The sequence below is a fragment of the Diceros bicornis genome, chromosome 26 (assembly GCF_020826845.1).
Source record: "Diceros bicornis minor isolate mBicDic1 chromosome 26, mDicBic1.mat.cur, whole genome shotgun sequence".
Classification (NCBI taxonomy): Eukaryota; Metazoa; Chordata; class Mammalia; order Perissodactyla; family Rhinocerotidae; genus Diceros; species Diceros bicornis.
The window spans coordinates 2716388-2736959 of NC_080765.1; the positions used below are offsets into that span (position 1 = coordinate 2716388).

Below are 20572 nucleotides of genomic sequence, written 5' to 3' on the forward strand. Positions count from 1 at the left end.
TAAGAAATAATTCATACATCATACAATTCATCCATTTATAGTGTATAATTCAGTTTTAAAAATATATTTATAGATTTGTGCGAACTTAATCACAGTCAATTTTAGAACATTTTCATTACCTCAGAAAGAGACCCTGAACCCTTTAGCTATCATCACCCCATCTACCCATCCTTCCTAGCCCTGAGCAGCCACTGGTCTACTACTCTCTCTATAGATTTGCGTGTTCTGACATATATAAATGGAATCGTATAATAAATATGTGATCTGTGATTGGCTTCTTTCACTTAGCCTAATGTTTTCAAGGTTCATCCATGTTGTAGCATGTTTCAGTACTTCATTCCTTTTTATGGCTGAATCATATTCCGTTATTTGGATATACTGCATTTTGTTGATCCATTCATCAGTTGATGGACATTTGGTTTGTTTCCACCTTTTGGCTATTGTGAACAATGCTGCTACAAGCATTGGAATACAGGTTTTTGTGTGGACATGTGTTTTCGTTTCTCTTATATACTTAGGAATGGAATTGCTGGGTCATATAGTAACTATGTTTAACTGTTTAAGGAACTGCCAGACTGTTTTTCAAAGAGGCTGCACAATTTTACTTTCCTACCAGTAGTGTATGAGTGTTTTGATTTCTCCACTTATCTGTGACCTTACAACACTTGCTATTATATGATTCTCTGATTATAGCCATCCTAGTGATTGTGAATTAGTATCTCATTGTGGTTTTAATATACATTTCCTTGGTGACTGATGATGTCAAGCATCTTCTCATGTGCCCATTGGTCATTTGTATATCTTTTTTGGAGGAATGTTATTTCAGATCTTTTCCCCTTTTTCAAATTGGGTTATTTGTCTTTTTATTATTGAGTTGAAAGGGTCCTTTTTTTATGTGTGTGAGCAAGTCTTTCTTTTTTTTTTGGTGAGAAAGGTCAGCGCTGAGCTAACATCCATGCTAATCCTCCTCTTTTTGCTGAGGAAGACCGGCTCTGAGCTAACATCTATTGACAGTCCTCCTCCTTCCCCCCGCCCCCCAAAGCCCCAGTAGATAGCTATACCTCATAGTTGCACATCCTTCTAGTTGCTGTATGTGGGACGCAGCCTCAGCATGGCCAGAGAAGTGGTGCATCGGTGCGCGCCCGGGATCCGAACCCGGGCCGCCAGTAGCGGAGCACGCGCACTTAACCGCTAAGCCACGGGGCCGGCCCGAAAGGGTCTTGATGTAGTCTAGATACAAATCCTTTATCAGATATACGATCTGCAACTATTTTCGCCCATTTTGTGTGTTGTGTTTTCACTTTCTTGATAGTGTCCATTGAAGCAAAAATTTTAAAAATGTTGATGAAGTTCAATTGATCTATTTTTTCTTTGATTGCTTGTGGTTTTAGTGTCATATTTAAGAATCTGTTGTCAAATCCAGTGTCATGAAGATTTACCACTATGTTTTCTTCTAAAAAATCTTACAGTTTTAGCTCTTATATTTAGGTCTTTGATTCAATTTGAGTTAATATTTGTGTATGGTCTGAGGTAAGGGTCCAACCTCATTCTTTCACATGTGGCTATCCAGTGATGTCTCAGATATTGGCACCCTTATCAAAAATCATTTGACTGTAGACACATCGATTTATTTCTGGACTCTCAATTCTATTCCAGTGATCTGTACATCTGTCCTTATACCAATACCACAGTGTCTTGATTGCTGTTGCTTTTGTAATAAGTTTTGAAGTGGGGAAATGTGAATCCTCTAAACTTGTTCTTTTTCAAGATAGTTTTGGCTGTTCTGGGTTCCTTGCAATTCCATAGTCATTTTAGAATCAGCTTTTAACTTCTACAAAAAAGCCAGCTGGGATTCTGATACAGATTGTGTTGAATCTGTAGATCAGTTTTGAGTATTGCCATCTTAATGGTGTTTTGTTTTCTGATCCATGAACATGAGTGTTTTCCATTTATGTAGATCTTTAATTTCTCTCAACAATATTTTGTAGTTTTTAGAGTATAAATTTTGTATTTCTTTTATTAAATTTATTCCTAAGTAAATGTCGACACCCAAGGGTTCATTCTATATTTGTATCTCCCTTCTTGGCATCCTGAGAATCCTGGCACCCATCAATATCAGTATTTACTTATTTGATGAATCCGTACAGTGTACACAAAGTTAGTTTGAGGTGCTGTTACCCACAATAAACCAACTAAGTTTATTAAGTTTTTTTGTCTTTAAGACTAAGCTATTTTGGGGCCGGCACCGTGGCTTAGCGGTTAAGTGCACACGCTCCACTGCTGGCGGCCCGGGTTCGGATCCCGGCTGTGCACCGACGCACTACTTCTCTGGCCACGCTGAGGCTGAGTCCCACATACAGCAATTAGAAGGATGTGCAGCTGTGACATACAACTATCTACTGGGGCTTGGGGGGGGGGGAGACTAAGCTATTTTGATCACTGTTATAGTTTCCAACCTTATGAAAGTTTCCAGCTTATGAAACGAAGATGGTAAAAACCATTTATTTGTCAAAATTGGATGCTATGGATTAGACAGATAGATACCTAGAAACAGTCTTAAATTATGTGTGAGAGATTGTAAGTTAAGTCAAACAACTTTGTTACTTTAGTAGTTCTTTCATTAGAAATATATATCTTTTAAAACATTTTAGTTTACACTACTTAAGGCCATTGAAATGTTTATATATATATATGTGCATACACAGTGTGTGTGGGTATGTATGTGTATGTATGTACTTTCCAATTTTAAAAACAGTATAATTGGGCCGGCCCCGTGGCTTAGTGGTTAAGTGCGCGCGCTCTGCTGCTGGCAGCCCGGGTTCGGATCCCGGGTGCGCACCGACGCCCCGCTTCTCCAGCCGTGCTGAGGCTGCGTCCCACATACAGCAACTAGAAGGATGTGCAACTATGACATACAACTATCTACTGGGGCTTTGGGGGAAAAATAAATAAATAAAATTAAACAAACAAAAAAATAAAAATAAAAACAGTATAATTGCATTCCAAATAAAACAGCGTGTAGATTAACTTTATATATATCACACTTCAGCTGTGTTTTACCTGAAATGTAATGTTTTCTTCTTGAGTTTCTGAAGTGTTCCTCTTTGTGTTATATTTATCTTAATACAGGAGAAAGGAAAGGCGTATGATATTCTGTTATTGATATAGAGAAACAGGGGACAAAGAATATTAATATTTTGCCAAGGCCAGTATTTGAGTTTGAGTTCAGGTCTTTTGATATCTAGTTCAGTGCTGTAACCTCTGGAGCTAAATTTGGTCTTCTGATGACTTGCCCTAGATTGTTTTTTGCTTGTTTGTGGCCTCAGGAGAAGGAGCTTTTTTTTTTTTTTATTGCAGTTTAGCCATTGCTCTTTTTATCATTTACCTTTGTACGATCTCTACTGTAATTATTATTGCAAACATACAGTTCCATTCAGGCTAGAAAACTGTGTATTAAAGATAACAAATATCATGTTGGTTTTAAATAAATGAGATTTGTCTTAATTTTGTAAAGTAACATCTTTAAACTGATGCATTTTCCAGATTCTCACGATAGTGTAGATGTTGTCCTCAGTAGGGGATCAGCATTAAAAATTCTGATATTGTAAATAGCAGTGCTCTGTGCTTAAGAGTATCAAAATTTGTGACAGTTATGGAAAAACTTAAAAGGCAAGATTATGGGCTGCTTTTGTTGTTGAGGGAAATTTCTATCTAGATAGAATAGACCTGTATAATTAATGATCAGAAACAAATTGATTAAAACCTTTTTTTTGGTATCATTAACAATAGTAACTTGCTGAATAACTTGAAAAATAGTATTTAATATGCAATAATTGTTATTATCCACAAGTGCTTCCCTGCCCTTGCTTGCTTAGTTCTTTTTTCTTGTCACCAAGGCTAATAAGCTGAATTACTATCAGATTTCTCAGGACTCAAATATGTTTTATTTTGAAATAGCTATTCTGGTTTTATTCATCTGTATTATTTTGAAGATCATGTGATTGGTCCTGTCAGAAAATGTTTCCATTAATTCCATTTAAGGACCGTTTTAAGGTTACATTTAAAAATTAAAATTATCAATAAAGTAAAATTAGGTATTAAAATTACTAAGTTAAATTTTGGAGAGAAAAGATTTTGCATTGAGTTGATGACTGAGACACCACCAAAATTCAAAGAACATAGGAAGACCAGATAGAAATTGCTGCCTTATATGTCATTTCTTTTAATAGATTAGAATTAGGAGAAGGAAACTAAGGTTTGATGAAAATCTACTTTATACCAGGCACTTTTCACTTCATATCTTATTTAATTTGTAAGAGTGGAATTTACTAGAAAAAAGTCTAGTTGATTCTTCTTATCTTTAATAGTGAAACTGGAACGTGAAGCTGAAGAAGAACGAGTACGAAAGCACAAAGCAGCTGCTGAGAAGGCTTTCCAGGAGGGAATTGCCAAGGCAAAACTAGTCATGCGTAGGACTCCTATTGGTACCGATCGAAACCATAATAGGTGAGTTATTAAACTTTTGTCATCTTTAAGGGCCATTGTATTCTTAATAGTTATGAAACGGTCTGAAGTACTAAGAATAGACAAGCTTCCCTGTTTGTGGATTTTGGAAACAGAATTGCTCATTACACATTTATTGAATATTTACTGTGCCAAATGCTAGGGTTACAGAGTTAAATACGAGAGGACACTGTCCTTGCGGATACCACAAATATGAAGCTTAAATTATGGTGATAGGTGAAACGTAATCCAGATAGAGGTCTTTAAAAATGGTCGGGTATTTTATTTTATTTGCTGAGAAAGATTTGCCCTGGGCTAACATCCATTGCCAAGCTTCCTCTTTTTTTTTTTTTTTTTGCTTGAGGAAGATTGGCCCTGAGCTAACATCTGTGCCAACCTTCCTCTGCTTTATATGTGGGATACTGCCACAGCATGGCTGGTGAGTGGAGTAGGTCTGCGCCTGGGATCCAAACCTGTGAACCTGGGCTGCTGAAGCAAAGTGCATGGGACTTGAACCACTCAGCCACGGGGCCGGGCCCTGGTCGTATATTTTAAGTGCATACTTTGTGTGGAAGCTACAGGAGAGAAATATTAGACGTTATAAAGATTACAGGTATTAAGCAAATCTCAAATTCTAAAAATTTTGGTGTTCTGTGCTTTATTTTATAATTTGTATCTGTCTGAATGTTCAGTGATCATCTGTAATCATCTTCCCCAACAATAAAGTCATCCTGCACTCATGATCTATCAGTATCTTATTAGTATGTGGTTGTGATTTGTAGATACTGGCTTTTCTCAGACGAAGTTCCAGGATTGTTCATTGAAAAAGGCTGGGTTCATGACAGCATCGACTACCGATTCAACCATCACCGCAAAGACCATGCAGACTCTCCTGACGAGGATTACTGTCCCCGTAGTATGTACATCTATGAGTTAGTTTACGCTGCTCAAATAGGGTCAATATTAAGGACTGTCTTTCCTCTGTCACCTTTTCCATTTGCAAAGTTTCTTTATTCCCTTTTTAGGTAGATGTATTTGAGCAGGGTAGGAGGTGTGAAATGCATAGAAGAAGGAAGGAAACTAACCATTTGATCACCCACTTGGTCCAGGCATAGTGTAAAAAGTTAAAGAGCTTGAATATCAGGATGTTTGGGTATTAGATTTTATACAAGTAGTTTTCAAACTTTGTTCCTTGGAAATCTGTTCGTAGGTACCTCAACGGCTGGAACTGAGGTAAGGGGGTCAAGAAGGCAGTTATGTGTCTTCTTCCACTTTTAAAGTTCATTTATTCAGTATTTATGGAGCATCTCTTATGTGGCAACCAATTTTTCGTGTGCTGTGATACAAGATAGCAAACAAGACAGATAAGGTCACCTGAGTGTCATTTAACCAAAATCCTAGTGAGGAGAAACACGGCAATTATCTGACTAAAAATAAGTGATGGGAGAGGTCATAAAGGGGCACTGATAATGTTCTTTTTCTTGATCTGGGTTCTGGTTACATGGGTGTATTCACTTTGTGAAATAAATCCAAAAGTATGCTTTTCTAAATGTATATGTATATTCTTTCTTGAAGCATGTGTGTAGTCATGTGCCACATAACGACGTTTCAGTTGACAACAGACCACATATACAACGGTGGTCCCCTAAGATTAGTACCATATAGCCTAGGTGTGTAGTAGCTATACCATCTAGGTTTGTGTAAGTGTACCCTGTGATATTTGCACAATGATGAAATCGCCTGACAAGGCAGTTTTCAGAACGTATCGCTGTTGTTAAGCGACACATGACTGTATTGAATATATATATAAAATATTTCAAAAAAGAAATTGAAAAAGATTTTTAATTAAAAGATGGTTAGGTTGAATCAGGTTTTCTCAACCTCAGTGTTAGACATTTGGGGCCAGATAATTCTTTGTAGTGGGGGGTTGTCTTTTACATTGTAGGATATTTAGCAGCATCCCTGGCCTCTACCCACTAGATGCCACTAGTGACAACCAAATATGTCTCCAGACATTGCCAGGTGTCCCCTGGGAGACAACATGACTCCGTGTTGAAAACCACGGGGTTAGGTGATTCACAAACTTCCTTCCAGCTCTACTTTTTATAACCTAATGAAAAGTGCTTCTTAAATATTAGATCATTATATTTCTTTGAGAAGTCCTTTTTTCTTTCTTTTTTTTTTTTGGTGAGAAAGATTAGCCTCGAGCTAACATCTGTTGCCAATTCTCTTTTTGCTGAGGAAGATTGGCCCTGGCCTAACATCGGTGCCCATCTTCCTCTACTTTATATGTAGGACACCTGCCACAGCATGGCTTGATAAGCGGTGTGTTAGTGTGCACCCGGGATCCGAACCGGCGAACCCCGGGCCGCCAAAGCGGAGCACGCGGACTTAACCACTATGCCACCAGGCTGGCCCCTCCCCATTTTTTTTAAAAAAGTAGTTTTCTTTCATTTTAGAGAAACTCATAACCCAAACTTCAAACTCACAAAAATATTAAATAAGGAAATTAATATATAGCCCCAAACTTCAAATTGAAGGCATTTGCATGTTGAATTATATTAAGTGTTATGTTGTAGCACTTAGAAAAATCTTGTTTTGGTAGACTTTGTAAATACCCAGGTGAGGGCAGTTAATGTTTGAGAGCAGTAAATATGAAGTCAAGATCTTCAGACTTGGGAGAGAGCCCAATGGGATAAGGGACTATGATTTTATAATGTGTTTCAAAAGCTTAATGGTTGTTGTTAGAAATCAGGTACACACAGTGACCTGAGAGAAGATTGACATCCAAATCTCTTCACTTCTAGAGCATCCTGGTGGGTGTTGTTGCTTCACGTTTTCTAGTTCCAGCATGGCAAGGTCTCTTCAAAATTACCTGACTGAAGAGACTAAACAAGATTGTGTGTTATTATTACAGGGAAGATGCTGTAGGTAGGTTAAAGGGAAGAGAACGGGAGCAGGGGAGAGAACCAGTTGTATTAGGTAGGGCCTCAAATACTGGCTTAAGATCTATCTATTTTAATATCATACATTAGTATATAGGAGCTGGTTTACAAAAAGCTTAATCGTATTTGACATTAGAAGCCTCCAGGGGTAAGTTTGTAGTAGTTATGTATTTCACTTGTCTCTACTTCACCACAGATGCCTTTGGCTAAACATCATGTGCAAGGAATAAATTATTTATTTGCTTTGATATAAAGAGTTATTTAGTCCTCCCTCTCTATAGTAACTTGCAGTACTCTTGAACTTTGAACTGTACAATTATTCAACTGTATAGAGAGCAAATATCTCAGATAATGTGCTGTGTGTAATTTATTTAAGAGAAATTATCATCTGTTGTACATGTAGATATATTTAGTAGGCAGCATCTGTGCTGTTTGTTGGATTTGGCACTGTGTACTGCTTAGATTTAAAACGAGGAATTGGATATTTACTGTATTCAGCCTAATGTATAAATTTTTCTTAGGTAAAAAACCAAACCTAGGCAAAAATGCAAGCATGAACACACAACATGGACCAGCAACAGAAATTGCTGTAGAGACCACCATACCCAAACAAGGACAGAACCTATGGTAATGTGAGCATTCATCTGGCTGCTCTTTCTGTTTCATTTGCAAGGTTAGGAAAATATTTAATGTAATAACACCAGTGAGTTAGTGATTATCTATTAAGATCATTTTGTGTGACTTTGATTTCTTGGATATGTAAACTTGTTGCTGAGCAGACTTGATTTTTTTTTCTTTCTGTTGAGGAAGATTAGCCATGAGCTAACATCTGTTCCCAATTCTCCTCTTTTTGCTGAGGAAGACTGGCCCTGCGCTAACATCTGTGCCCATCTTCCTCTACTTTATATGTGGGATGCGTGCCACAGCATGGCTTGATAAAGCAGCGTGTAGGTCCACGCCCGGGATCCAAACCTGCGAATCCCGGGCTGCCAAAGTGGAGCGTGCGAACGTAACCACTACGCCACTGGCCCCCAGACTTGATTTTTTTCTTTTTTTTTGTGAGGAAGATCAGCCTTGAGCTAACATCCATGCCAATCCTCCTCTCTTTGCTGAGGAAGACTGGCCCTGGGCTCACATCTGTGCCCATCTTCCTCCACTTTATATGGGATGCCACCACAGCAGGGTCTGACAAGCGGTGCCTTGGTGCATGCCTGGGATCCGAACCCGGGCCACCAGTAGCGGAGTGCCTGCACTTAACCGCTAAGCCACGGGGCTGGCCCCTAGACTTGATTTTTTGATAAGAATATATTTGAAGGTTTGAAACTTTTGAAGGTTTGAAACTTTATCCTCCCCTGTCATTGTTACTTTGTATGTTATATGATAGATCTTAAATAGACATAGCATTGGAAATGCTTTTCAGTCTGTTTGGGAATAGAAGTGTTTAGAATTTTCATCTTTATTAATTTAAGAATAAAAAATTGTATCTATAGCCATTAATCTTCCTTTGTTTCAATTCTGCTTTTAGGCAGGGAGCTAGGTTTGGAGAAGGTCCCTTCTACTTTGAGATTGCATTCACTGCCCTAGCTGGGATCACCCTTGGTTTAATGACCTTTTGTCTTTTTTTTTGTATGTAAGTTTACTCTTTGAAGGTGTATGGACAAGCGTGCCTATTAACTTTATAAAATTTGTCTTAAACTATATTTTAGTAAGAAACATTGGCTCCAGGGGCCGGCCCGGTGGCGCAAGAGGTTAAGTGCGCACGCTTTGCTGTAGCAGCCCGGGGTTCGCCGGTTCGGATCCCGGGTGCGCACTGATGCACTGCTTGGCAGGCCGTGCTGTGGCGGCGTCCCATATAAAGTAGAGGAAGATGGGCACAGATGTTAGCCCAGGGCTAGTCTTCCTCAGCAAAAAAAGAGGAGGATTGGCAGATGTTAGCACAGGGCTGATCTCACACACACAAAAAAAAGAAACATTGGCTCCAATGTCCTAGGTTAAAGTTAACATTAGACCTCATGGAAACAGTAAATTATTTGTTCTACTTATGAACAAGTTTGGAATTCTGTTCTCCCAACTCCCACCATCAACCCTAGATCCCTTTCTTAGTCTTTGATTTTTTTTCAGATTTTTAATCAGATGTGTTTTGCCCCTACAGGTTTTTATGTGATAGTCAGAAGGAACTGGATGAGTTGCTAAATTGCCTTCACCCTCAGGGAGTAAGAGAAAGTCAGCTTAAAGAGAGACTAGAGAAGAGGTGAGGATTTTCGTCTTGCTTCTTACATCTCTTCTTTAGCATTAGATATTATAAATATCATAGAGTTTTTTTGTTTATCCATAAAAGCTATTAAAGTAAATTTTTATAAAAGTGTGTGCAACTCTTTTATGTTCTTGTTGCTTTGTATTTTCTGGACACCTCATGCTTATTTGGAAAAATATGCTTTTAAATCATGTATATACAGGGTAGCAGGATTATTCATTAAGTAATGCATGCCATGCATCGAGCCGAAAGCCTCATTGTAATCAGGCAGCCTTGCAAATGCAGTTCCACACCAGTTGGTATTCAAGAGTATCCTGTCAGTATTCAAAATGGTCATAAAATGAAAACAACCTAAATGTCCATCAGCTGATGGATAGATAAACAAAATGTGGTATATCCATAAATTCAGCCATTGAAAGGAATGCAGTACTGATATATGCTACAATGTGGATGAACCTAGAAAACATTATGGTGAGTCGAAGAAGCCAGACATAAAAAGCCACATATTGTGATTCCATTTGTATGAGACATCCAGAAGAGGCAAATCTGTAGAGACAGAAAGTAGATTAGTGGTTGTCAGGGGCTAGAGGAAGGGGAGAATTGGGAGTGACTGCTAACGGGTATGGGATTTCATTATGAGGTGATGAAAATGTTTTGGAATTGGGTAGTTTTGATGGTTCCACAACATAAAAACCACTGAAAGTATATGCTTTAAAATGATGAATTTAATGTTATGTGAATTATATCTCAAAAAAAAAAAAAAAAACCCAAAACAAAACCCTGCAGAATTAGCATCAGCTCCATTTAGATTTGCTAAGTGTCCTTCATTGTTTCTATCAAAGCCAGGACAACGTTTTGGCTTAAGGCCACCTTGAATATCTGACTGCATGCTTTCATGGTTGAATTTAGGTTTGATTGAAGAGAGAAGGAAAATACCATTCAGTACCTACTCTGCGACTTTGCCAAACTTTTGTGAGTGATAATGGGTACATCATATTGGTTTTCATCCACTGCTCAATGCTTGAATTTGTTAAAATTGTATTTAGTATCATGCTGTCTTAATACAGATGTGACTAGGCAAGTTAAGAAAGACAAGGGAAAGTGTCAATACACAGAACCACAAAGGACTATAATTCTGTGATGTTCCTTCTGTTTGGTTAAAATATTTGATAGACACATTTGTTGAATTGAAAAGACTTGTTCCATTCACTAAATGTGAACAGATAAATCCTTCCATTAAAAGGTTAGAGATTGTCAAGATTAAAAGGAAATCTTAGACTTTTTTCTTTGGTTTTGTTGAACATTTTTTTAAAAAACCTTGTTTTGCTTGGTTTTTTAACTTTTTAAAGGCTATCAAGCAGTATGTAGTCTTTGAGATTTAAACTGCTGTTTACTCAGCATTATTTTACTAAAGAGACATCCATGTTTTTTATAACTGAACTCCATCATTTTTCTTTGTATACACTATTCTGTGAATCTGTGTGGTATTCGTGAATGTACCCCAATTTATTTATCTATTTTCTTGTTGGTTATTTGAGTTGTTTCCTCTGGGGATCCAAGGGGATAGGATAATGTGTCACAAACCATTTGAGGTTCAAATTTATAAAACAAAAATACCTATACCCTTTACAAGAAAATATGTAAAGTGATGAAGGATATAAATAAAAGGATGTGCACTCAATTGTATCTCAATAAAAAATTTTTTTTACAGTGCAAAAAGATACTAGGTCAGTTGGAAACAGAGTTTTTTGTTATATCCATTGAACATTTATAAAAATCATAGGCTGAGCCACAAAAGCAATTGCAACAGATTTAAAAAGTAGAGAGTTTCAGGATACATTCTCTGATCAGATTGCAATAAAATTAGAAATAAACTCTTTAGAGATGACCAAAAAGATCTTAACTGGTAGTATATTCCTAGATGATGCTTAAAGAAGAAAATGAAAGGAAAATGATGTGGCATCTAGAAAGCAATAAAAGGAGAATCCTTTATAATTAAGAAAACCAATGAGACACAGTGAAGTTGTATTCAGAGGAAAATAATATTAAAAACTCGCATTAAGAACGAAAAGGGAAGTTGGTACTCAACTTAGTTGACCTTGAGCTTTAGTTTTCATCTTGGTGTAAGAAGCCAACAGTGTAGCTTATGGCCCACTCAGGGTAGAGAGTCTTACTGGAGTCTTTATTGCTGAGACCTCAAAGGGTTAATAATGTTTAGTGCGAGAGTGAACTTGAAAGTCCTTGTGTAGGTTTTCAGCTCAAATTCTTGTTTCTTCTGTGTTGTGAAGAATTCCAGGCAGATGATTTAAAGTTGTCTCTGGTTGGTAGCAGTTTCTGGCACCTGACATAAGCATATGTACATTCTCTCTGGAGGAGCACAGCTTCAAACCACGCCTCAAAGAATTTCCACAGATAAAATTCCAAGAAATTCATGGTAAAAAAGTCAAAAAATACGCAAACCAGGTAACGTGAATGAGAGCTAGGAAACGCAACACACTTCAGATACTGGAATTATCAAATACAGAGTAAAATAAGTGTGTTTTTAAAATGAATCAAGCATAAGAGAAATTTGAAAATTTATGCAAGAAACAGTCTATTAAAAAACACCAGAGGGAGATGAAAAAGATCTAAGTCAGTCTTCTAGAAATAAAACATGGCATTCAAGTAATTGAAATTTATAGACCATCCTCAAAAGTTCCTTTATGTTGCGTCCCCTTTGCCCCAACTTCTTTAGGTACCAGGACATTATTCATTCCATTCATCTGGCCCGGAAGCCAAATTTGGGTCTAAAATGCTGTGATGGCAACCAGGAGCTTTTAAACTTCCTTCGTAGTGATCTCATTGAAGTTGCAACAAGGTTACAAAAGGGGGGACTTGGTTATGTGGAAGAAACTTCGGAATTTGAAGCTCGGGTAAGAACATAAGAAAACACAAATCTATTACTCATGAAAACTCATGGAATTGTTCCCTGATACTGTTCTTGACTTCCCCAGATGACCGTGGAAATCATATGTTTGGGTGTATCTTGAAAGACACATATGGAACCAAAAATTCTCTATGTACATATGATATTTTTCCTTTATCATCTTCTGGTATCCAGAAAAATCTAATAGTTGGCTCAGAACCTTTGTTCAAAGAGCTTTTCTATTAAGATGAGTGAAAATCGGTGCTGGAGTCATAGTCACATAACATTATTTAACATACCTATTCTCATATGATGCCTGTGCTTTAAGGTATGAAACGTTTGTGTATCCTGCATTTGTCCATTCTTTATTTACACCTGAGCAGCTCAGTAGTTATGCTTACGTTGGGCAACACTCAGGCTGTTCAATGGGTACATTTCAAGGCCCATTAATAGTCCTGTCATTTACTGCTCAGAAGGACCCTTAAATGATAAAGGTGAAACTATTCAAGAGACCCCATTTCTCACGTTAGGTAGGTTTAGATATCAAAGCTAGAGGGAAGATTGTAGAATACTTTCTGTCAGTTATTATTGTAAAATGTTTTTTACTGATTTTAAATAACAAAGTCCGTGTAACTCCAAACATATTAATATTTGTGGGTCTTTTCAAATTATTCATATGCATTATAGCATGTGTCTTAGTAGTTTTGTGATTTTTATGAGCAGTTGCATCTTTTCCCTCCATTTTTGCTCATTTAGAAATGCTTTCCTTTTAGTCTTTATATCACTTTGGGTTACATCATAACTCATGGGGCTGATACGATAAATCTTTTACTGTCAGGCTTTTGTATTTCTATTTCTTGACTGTTAGAATTAGCAAATTATTATGTATGCAACTTTTTTCTTTTTAATTAGTCTGGTTGTGAATTCTTGGTATATTTCCTGGGAAAAAGGATTTAAACATCTGTATTGTTCATAATGATTTTTTGAAGAATTATTCAACCCAAGGAATTGTGCCAATTTCAAATATTACATTTACTTTTTTGTTTATTTAGCAGATATTTATCAGTTGCCTACTTTGTGCCAAACCCAGGCTCACGCCTTGCTAACACTGGGTTATCATCAGTTGTCTTTGTTTCTCTTTGTAGTTATAAAATGATATCTTTTAATTGGTATGTTTTATGTGACTGAGAAGGTGGTGTTCACTATTTGAGAGCATGATTTGGATTAAAGTGATTTAGCATCTGTTTCCTCATCCGTAAAATAAATATGAGGCTTAGATGAGATCAAGTGTGTAAAGCATATTACCTGGCATATAGTTTGTAAGCCAGTAGCTCAGTAAATTTTTATTTTCCTTCTCAGTTTTCCTTTGCCTTGAGAGTCTTATTTGCACATAGTAGGTACTCAATTATTGAGTGAGTCAGTGAGTTCGTAACTTCTTTAAGTAGAGCAAGTTTCAACATCCAGTGGATCCTTCACCGGGGAAATGGAAGTAGTCAGCTACTTTTAAATGCATAAGCCATGCATTGAACTGAGGAACCCAGTTTAAATTAATGTTATGTGATCCATTTGGGTCTAGGTTGATTTGAATTTAGTTGAGAATAGGCTCCTTTCATCTTTCTCTTGGCCTTTCACTCAATCGGATTTTTAAATCATGTTCTCTAGGTGATCTCACTAGAGAAACTGAAGGATTTTGGTGAATGTGTGATTGCCCTTCAAGCCAGTGTCATAAAGAAATTTCTTCAAGGCTTCATGGCTCCCAAGCAAAAGAGAAGAAAACTCCAAAGCGAAGATTCAGCAAAGACTGAAGAGGTGGATGAAGAGAAAAAAATGGCAGAGGAAGCAAAGGTATTTAGTTAATGAAGATGTAGTTTTATGACTGTGTAGAAGAGTGTGATCTATTTTTAAAATAGTCTAACCCTATGCTTATGCTATAAGCACTGTTCCCTGAGCCAATGTTCCATTATTATCACTTTGACCAAACTTGGTGGTTTTCAGAGTGGTCTGCGGAGCACAGCCCTGCCTCTAGGGCTGGGTAATGGGTCAGAGTGCCCACTCTCCCTTTACCACAGCTGATTCCTTTTTTTTAAGAGGTAGTGGTAAGATATATGAAAAGAACAATTTAACGTTTTAATCATGTTTATGTGTACAGTTCTGTGTCGATAAGTACATTCACACTGTTCTTCAGCTATCACCATCAGCCATCCCCAGAACATTTTCATCTTCCCAAACTGGAACTATGCCCATTAAATACTAAACTACCCATTTTGCTCTCACCTCAACCCCCAGCAACCAGCATTTTCTTTCTGTGTCTGTGAATTTGACTACTCTAGGTACCTCATATAAGTGGAATCATACAATACTTGTCCTTTGTGACTCGCTTATTTAACAGCATAACATCCTCAGAGTTCATCTGTGTTGTAGCATGTGCCAGAATTTCCTTCCTTTTTAAGACTGAGTAATACTCCTTTATGTGTATAGACCATGTTTTGTTTATTCGTCTGTTGATGGACACTTGGGTCAGTTCTACCTTTTGACTGTTGTGCATAATGCTGCTGTGGACCTTGAGAGCTTGTTCGGAGGTCCTAGCAAGGGAGCACAGCTACTTGTATACCCTTGACTGAAGAATAGTCCTCCTCTATAGGGGAAGGTTACCCTCTTTGACCAAGTGGGCAGCTTTGGGAGGGATGCACATAGAGTGGTGAGGGAGGAAGGGGATACCTACCTAGGCAGCTAGATCAGCCGAGTCAACTGTGGTGATCAGTGGGGTGACAGATGCTGCAGTCAGATTGCGCTCACATTTAATAATGTTGCTGTGAACATGGGTGTACAAATATCAGCTCCACTCGCTACTTTCAGTTCTTTTGGTTGTGTACCCAGAAGTAGAATTGCTAGGTCATAGAGTAATTCTGTTTAATTTTTTGAGGAACTGACAGTGTTTTCCACAGTAGCTACACCATTTGACATTCCCACCAGCAATGCACAAGGGTTCCAGTTTCTCCACATCCTTGCCAACACTTATGTTCTGTTTCTTTGAAAGTACTCATCCTAGTGGGTGTGAATTGGTATCTTGGTTTTGATTTGCATTCCCTAATGATTAGTGATGTTGAGCATCCTTTTGTGTTCTTAATGGTCCATTTGTCTGTCTTTTTTGGGGAAATGTCTATTTGAGTCCTTTGGCTATTTTTTAATTGGGTTGTTTTTTTAGTTGAGTTGAATGGGTTCTTTATATGTTCTGGTTATTAATCCCTTATCAGATATATGATTTGCAAATATGTTCCCCCATTCTGTGAGCTGCCTTTTCATTCTATTAATAGTGTCTTTTGATGCATAAAAGTTTTAAATTTTGATGACGTTCAGCTTACCTATTTTTTATTTTGTTGCCTCTGCTTTTGGTGTCATCTCCAAGAAATTATTGACAAATCCAGTATCATGAAGCTTTTCCCCTGTGTTTTCTTCTACAAGTTTTTTGTTTTAGCTTTTACATTTAGATCTTTAATCCATTTTGAGTTAATTTTTGTAGATAAAGTAAGAGTCCAGCTTCATTTTTTTCATATAGATATCCAGTTTTCTGTTTTTAAAATTTTAAAAGTAGCATGCTCTTTGTAAGTAAATCAAATGTGAGACATAGGTAAAATATGAAACAACTCCCACCCTAGTTTCACTCCCCAGGGATATCTCTCTTTAATAGTTTTCTGTGTAAATACAAAGATAATTTTGTTGGAGTTTTACAGAATGGAATCCTCTGTGTAATGTTGTGCAATTTTTCACTCATCAACATATCCTGGGCATTTATCCTCTCTCCCTGTCTGTCCATATAGATCTACCTGATACTATGTTTGTTTGGTTTTTTTTGAGTAAGAGTGGCCCTGAGCTAACAGCTGTTGCCAATCTTCCTCCTTTTTTTCCTTTTTTCTCCCCAAAGCCCGGTAGATAGTTGTATGTCATAGTTGTACATCCTTCTAGATGCTCTGGTTGCTCTATGTGGGACGCAGCTTCAGCATGGCTTGATGAGCGATGTGTCACTCCGCGACCAGGATCGGAACCAGCAAACCCCAGGACACCGAAGTGGAGTGTGCAAACTGGTTTGCCACTGGGCCGGCCCCTATGTTTGTTTTTTTAACATCTCAATTCCTTACTAACGAACATTATGTTGTTTCCAGCTTTTCTTTATTGGAATAATTAGCAGCTCCGTTTTTTTCTGTTTTGTATATTAGATTTCTGCTTAAGATTACTTGTGAAGAAAAGAATTTAAAAACACTACCTTAAGGGAGAAGTCCCAGCCATTAGCCAGTGGAATACTTTCCCGTATTTTTTATTTCTCTCTCCCCCTTCCTCTTTTCTTCCTTTTACAAGCATCTGGTAAAGGCTTGCCTCTGTCAGTCAGTGTGGTTAGTCTGGAGGTTATAGTGAGGAGTAGAAGCCAGAAGTGTTTGCCCTCAAAAAACTAGTTTGAGGGTGAGAGATGGTTATAATAGTGTGGTAGGTACTGATGAGAGAGAGCAGTACTCGCTCACCTGTGAGGGATACCTAGCGCAAATAGAGAAAACTACCCAGAGGGGAGAATGTATCTGCTGGGTTTTGTAGAGTAAGTAGAAATTAATCAGGTCATGGCAAAGGGGCATAGGCTTTGTTAATTTGAGCTGAAATTGGCCTTCTAGTCATTGATGGCTGGTCCTTGTTTTGCCCTCTGAGTTTACACAGAGGGAGTTTATACTCTACAGCTCCTCGGATATTTGTACACAGTTGTCATGTTCCCCCCAAGTTTGTTCCTGAGGTCAAAGGTGATACGTGGTACAAGGAAGATCATTTTGGGTAAGAGGTAAGCAGATCAGAGAACTAAGATTCAGTTAGATAAAGATTTAACTAATAATTCATGATGTAAACTCAGAGGCTTCGCACATATGTCGTTATCTTACTGGGGTTTAGTTCTCGCCTTCCTCTGTGTTCCTTTTAAATAGCCATCTAACATCCAGGTAACCTTCTAGATGAGGTCTAAATGTCTTCTTGTTAGGCGTAAGTTTTAGCTTTGCTGAGTACTACATGGGTTTTGTTTTTAACTCAGTTCTATACAGAAGAATCTCTTGATGTGATCTTTCCTTGCCATTTCTTTACTGGTAACATTTTCTTATTAGGAACTAGTAGCTGTAGAATTCTCATTAAGTTCTTTTTTAGTAAAACTCAACCCCATAGTGAAGTAACCTCTTTTTAGCTTGTCATGGGAGACTTGATTCTTAGCTTAATTGGGGAGGAAAATATGAGCACTTTGAAGGTTTAACCTTGGGGCCCAGACACATAGTACACAAATCGAAAGCATGGAGGAGTTTCTTGGAAAATCAATTTGGTTGCCTACTAAGTAGTTCAACAGTGTTCTCCATTAAAATGGCATTATGCCCCGCAGTTCCCCACCAGAGGTCAACTTTGCCGTGGCTCTGAAATTTTCTGCTGTCCTTTGCTTTGAAGGTTTCCACTTAGCACAGGCCAGGGGTTTTTCAGCAGGTGCTAAGTTGTTGCATGAGCTAGTATCAGTCTCTAATCTGGGCTTCGGTTTCCTTATTTTTAAAAGTAAATTATCTCTCAAATCCCATCTTGTAATAGTCAATGATTTAAAATATTTAATGCTTATTTCATTTTCTTGCATTAAATGAGAAAGGTGTAGTATGATTTGGCAAAATCCTGGGTTCTGTTAGGCTCCCTCTTTACTTTGGATGCATTTGTTTTGAGAACCTGATTATCTGTTTTTCCGTTTTAAATGTTCTTTTGTGGAAGAATGTGGTCTGATGCCTCATTATATCCTGGCCAAGATATGATACTACCTTTTTACTGTTAGTAAAAGTAAAGGAGTTAATGGTTACTTGCATATAAGTTGGCTCCCCGCTGATTCTATTATTTTCACTTCTAACTAGGGAACAACTTTATTTAAACATGCTAGAGAAATTGAACTGTACATCAGAGTAGTGTGCCTAACCTCAGCACCGCAAGACAGAGAGCATTTACTGGATGCCACCAGTGTTGAATATCAAAACTTTATCTTGCTGCTAATTATCTTTTTTTTAAAACACTGTCTTGAATATGGTGGGGGTTTTGTGTTTTTGTTTTTTTTAACGTGCTGAACTGTTTGGAATTTTGTGCAATGGGACGAAAACAGGATGTTTTTTCATATCTTGAGTGCTAAATATTTTTGCCCTGAAAATTAGAGGCTGGTTGGAGTCTAGGTTGTTCTAGATGGATAACTCAATGGATAACAACAGGATGCTAATGGTTATCCAGTATGTATAATGCCAAGAGCATTGGATTGGGGATCTGGAGAACTGAAGGAGACCTGGCCCTAAATTACTCTGAGACCTTGGGCAAACTTTCTTTCCACAAAAAGTAATAAACAAATGTTACGCAAATGTTCATAGCAGTATTACTCAAAATGGCCAAAAATGGAAACAATCCATATGTCCCTCAGCTGATGAATGGGTAAACAATATGTGATATATCCATACAATGGATATTGTTCAGCAATTAAAATAGAGTGAAGTACTGTTACATGCTACAAGGTGGATGAACTTAGAAAATATTATGCTCAATAAAAGAAGCCAGTTACAAAAGGCCACATGTTATATGAAATGTCCAGAATAGGCAAATCTATAGACCAAGAGTAGATTAATGATTGCCTAGGGCAGTGGAAGTGAGTGGGTTAAGGTAGGGAATGGGGAATGACTGCAAATGGGTACAGTGTTTCTTTTTGGGGTGATGAAAATGTTATAAAATTAAGATTATGTTGATAGTTGCACAGCTCTGCAAATATATGAAAAACTATTGACTGTACACTTTACAAGGTAAACTTGTTAATGTATAAATTATATCAATAAATCTGTTTTAAAAATGAGGTTAAATAACCTTATTTCCAAGATATCTTTCAGTTGTTTTATTTTAATGAGGCCAGATGAGCTGTTGAGTGCTCACATTTTATAATTTATAGGTAGGAAATAAGTAAAAAGCAGTACTTTATGCTATGACTTTTTCTTGAATACTTGTGTGCATCTCACTTGCCACTAGAGGACAGCAAAGCCCATTTTGGCCATGCGCTGCCTGTTCTCAGTAGCACTTTTTTTAAGAATGGAACCTAAAATTTTAAAATTTATATTCCATTGAAGAGATTTGGGTTGTTAGTACAATAAGAGAATGTGTGGTATCTGTATGTCAGCTCTCCATTACATCAGGGGAGAAGACCAGCAAGGCAGCTGTGATTGTGGACCTCACATTTTACCGAGGAGCTCTGAAGAGGAAGGAAGGAAATTTCGAAGGCAGTTGTTGAAATACCTACAGTGGAGGTTGGAGTGAGGAGTGAGTCAGTTTCCACTAGAACATTTAGCAGCCGTTTAAATAGATTTTTTGGTGTGTTTATTATTGCTTAGCCTTGTTATTCATAAATTTACACATACAAGGCTCTCTGTGGTTCTCTATCTATAAGAAAGAGAGAAGACAGCCTTTATTTCCCTCCCTCAGCCCTCACACCGCAGCTTCAGGAGCAGCTCAACGATCTCGGGCCCTTAGCAGCTCTACTTTTAAAGCCTGTGGCCTTTCGGGCTAACTTCCTATAGGAGGAAGACTATATTACTTAAAATAGACCTCTTTGCCTAGGCCAGAGCATCCATCAGTGGTGTTGTCAGTTAGCTAGAGCTAGCCAAGTTGTAATGGTTGTAAAAGTAGCAGTCATTGCTACCTTAACATTAGTTCTGCCATGACTGAGTTAAGCAATATGACCTCCACAAGGTAGATGATAATAAGATAACCTTGCTTCTCAGCTTCTGGTGTGTTGCCTAAGCTTTACCTTGTCCATGTCTGTTGTATTTTCTGACTGTCTGAGAATGATAGCCCCTATTTTGGCATTTGTTTACGTGGATGCTCACCTAATTATTTAGGCAAGAAGCAGTCTGAAAACATCCAAAAAATCACCTTTTGGCTAATAAAACAGTA

At 37.7% G+C, this 20572-nt stretch overlaps 1 protein-coding gene across 3 annotated transcripts in view; it reads left to right on the top strand.

Annotated features, from left to right (window-relative positions):
* The window catches only part of BAZ1B (bromodomain adjacent to zinc finger domain 1B), a 67468-nt gene that overhangs the window by 36447 nt on the left and 10449 nt on the right, over nt 1–20572 (top strand). For all 3 annotated transcript variants that reach the window (XM_058569001.1, XM_058569002.1, XM_058569003.1), the window contains 6 exons: nt 4368–4506; nt 5286–5419; nt 7970–8075; nt 9601–9699; nt 12437–12614; nt 14270–14452. In XM_058569001.1, coding sequence (XP_058424984.1) covers nt 4368–4506; nt 5286–5419; nt 7970–8075; nt 9601–9699; nt 12437–12614; nt 14270–14452 — 839 coding nt within the window. The remainder of the gene's footprint in view (nt 1–4367; nt 4507–5285; nt 5420–7969; nt 8076–9600; nt 9700–12436; nt 12615–14269; nt 14453–20572) is intronic.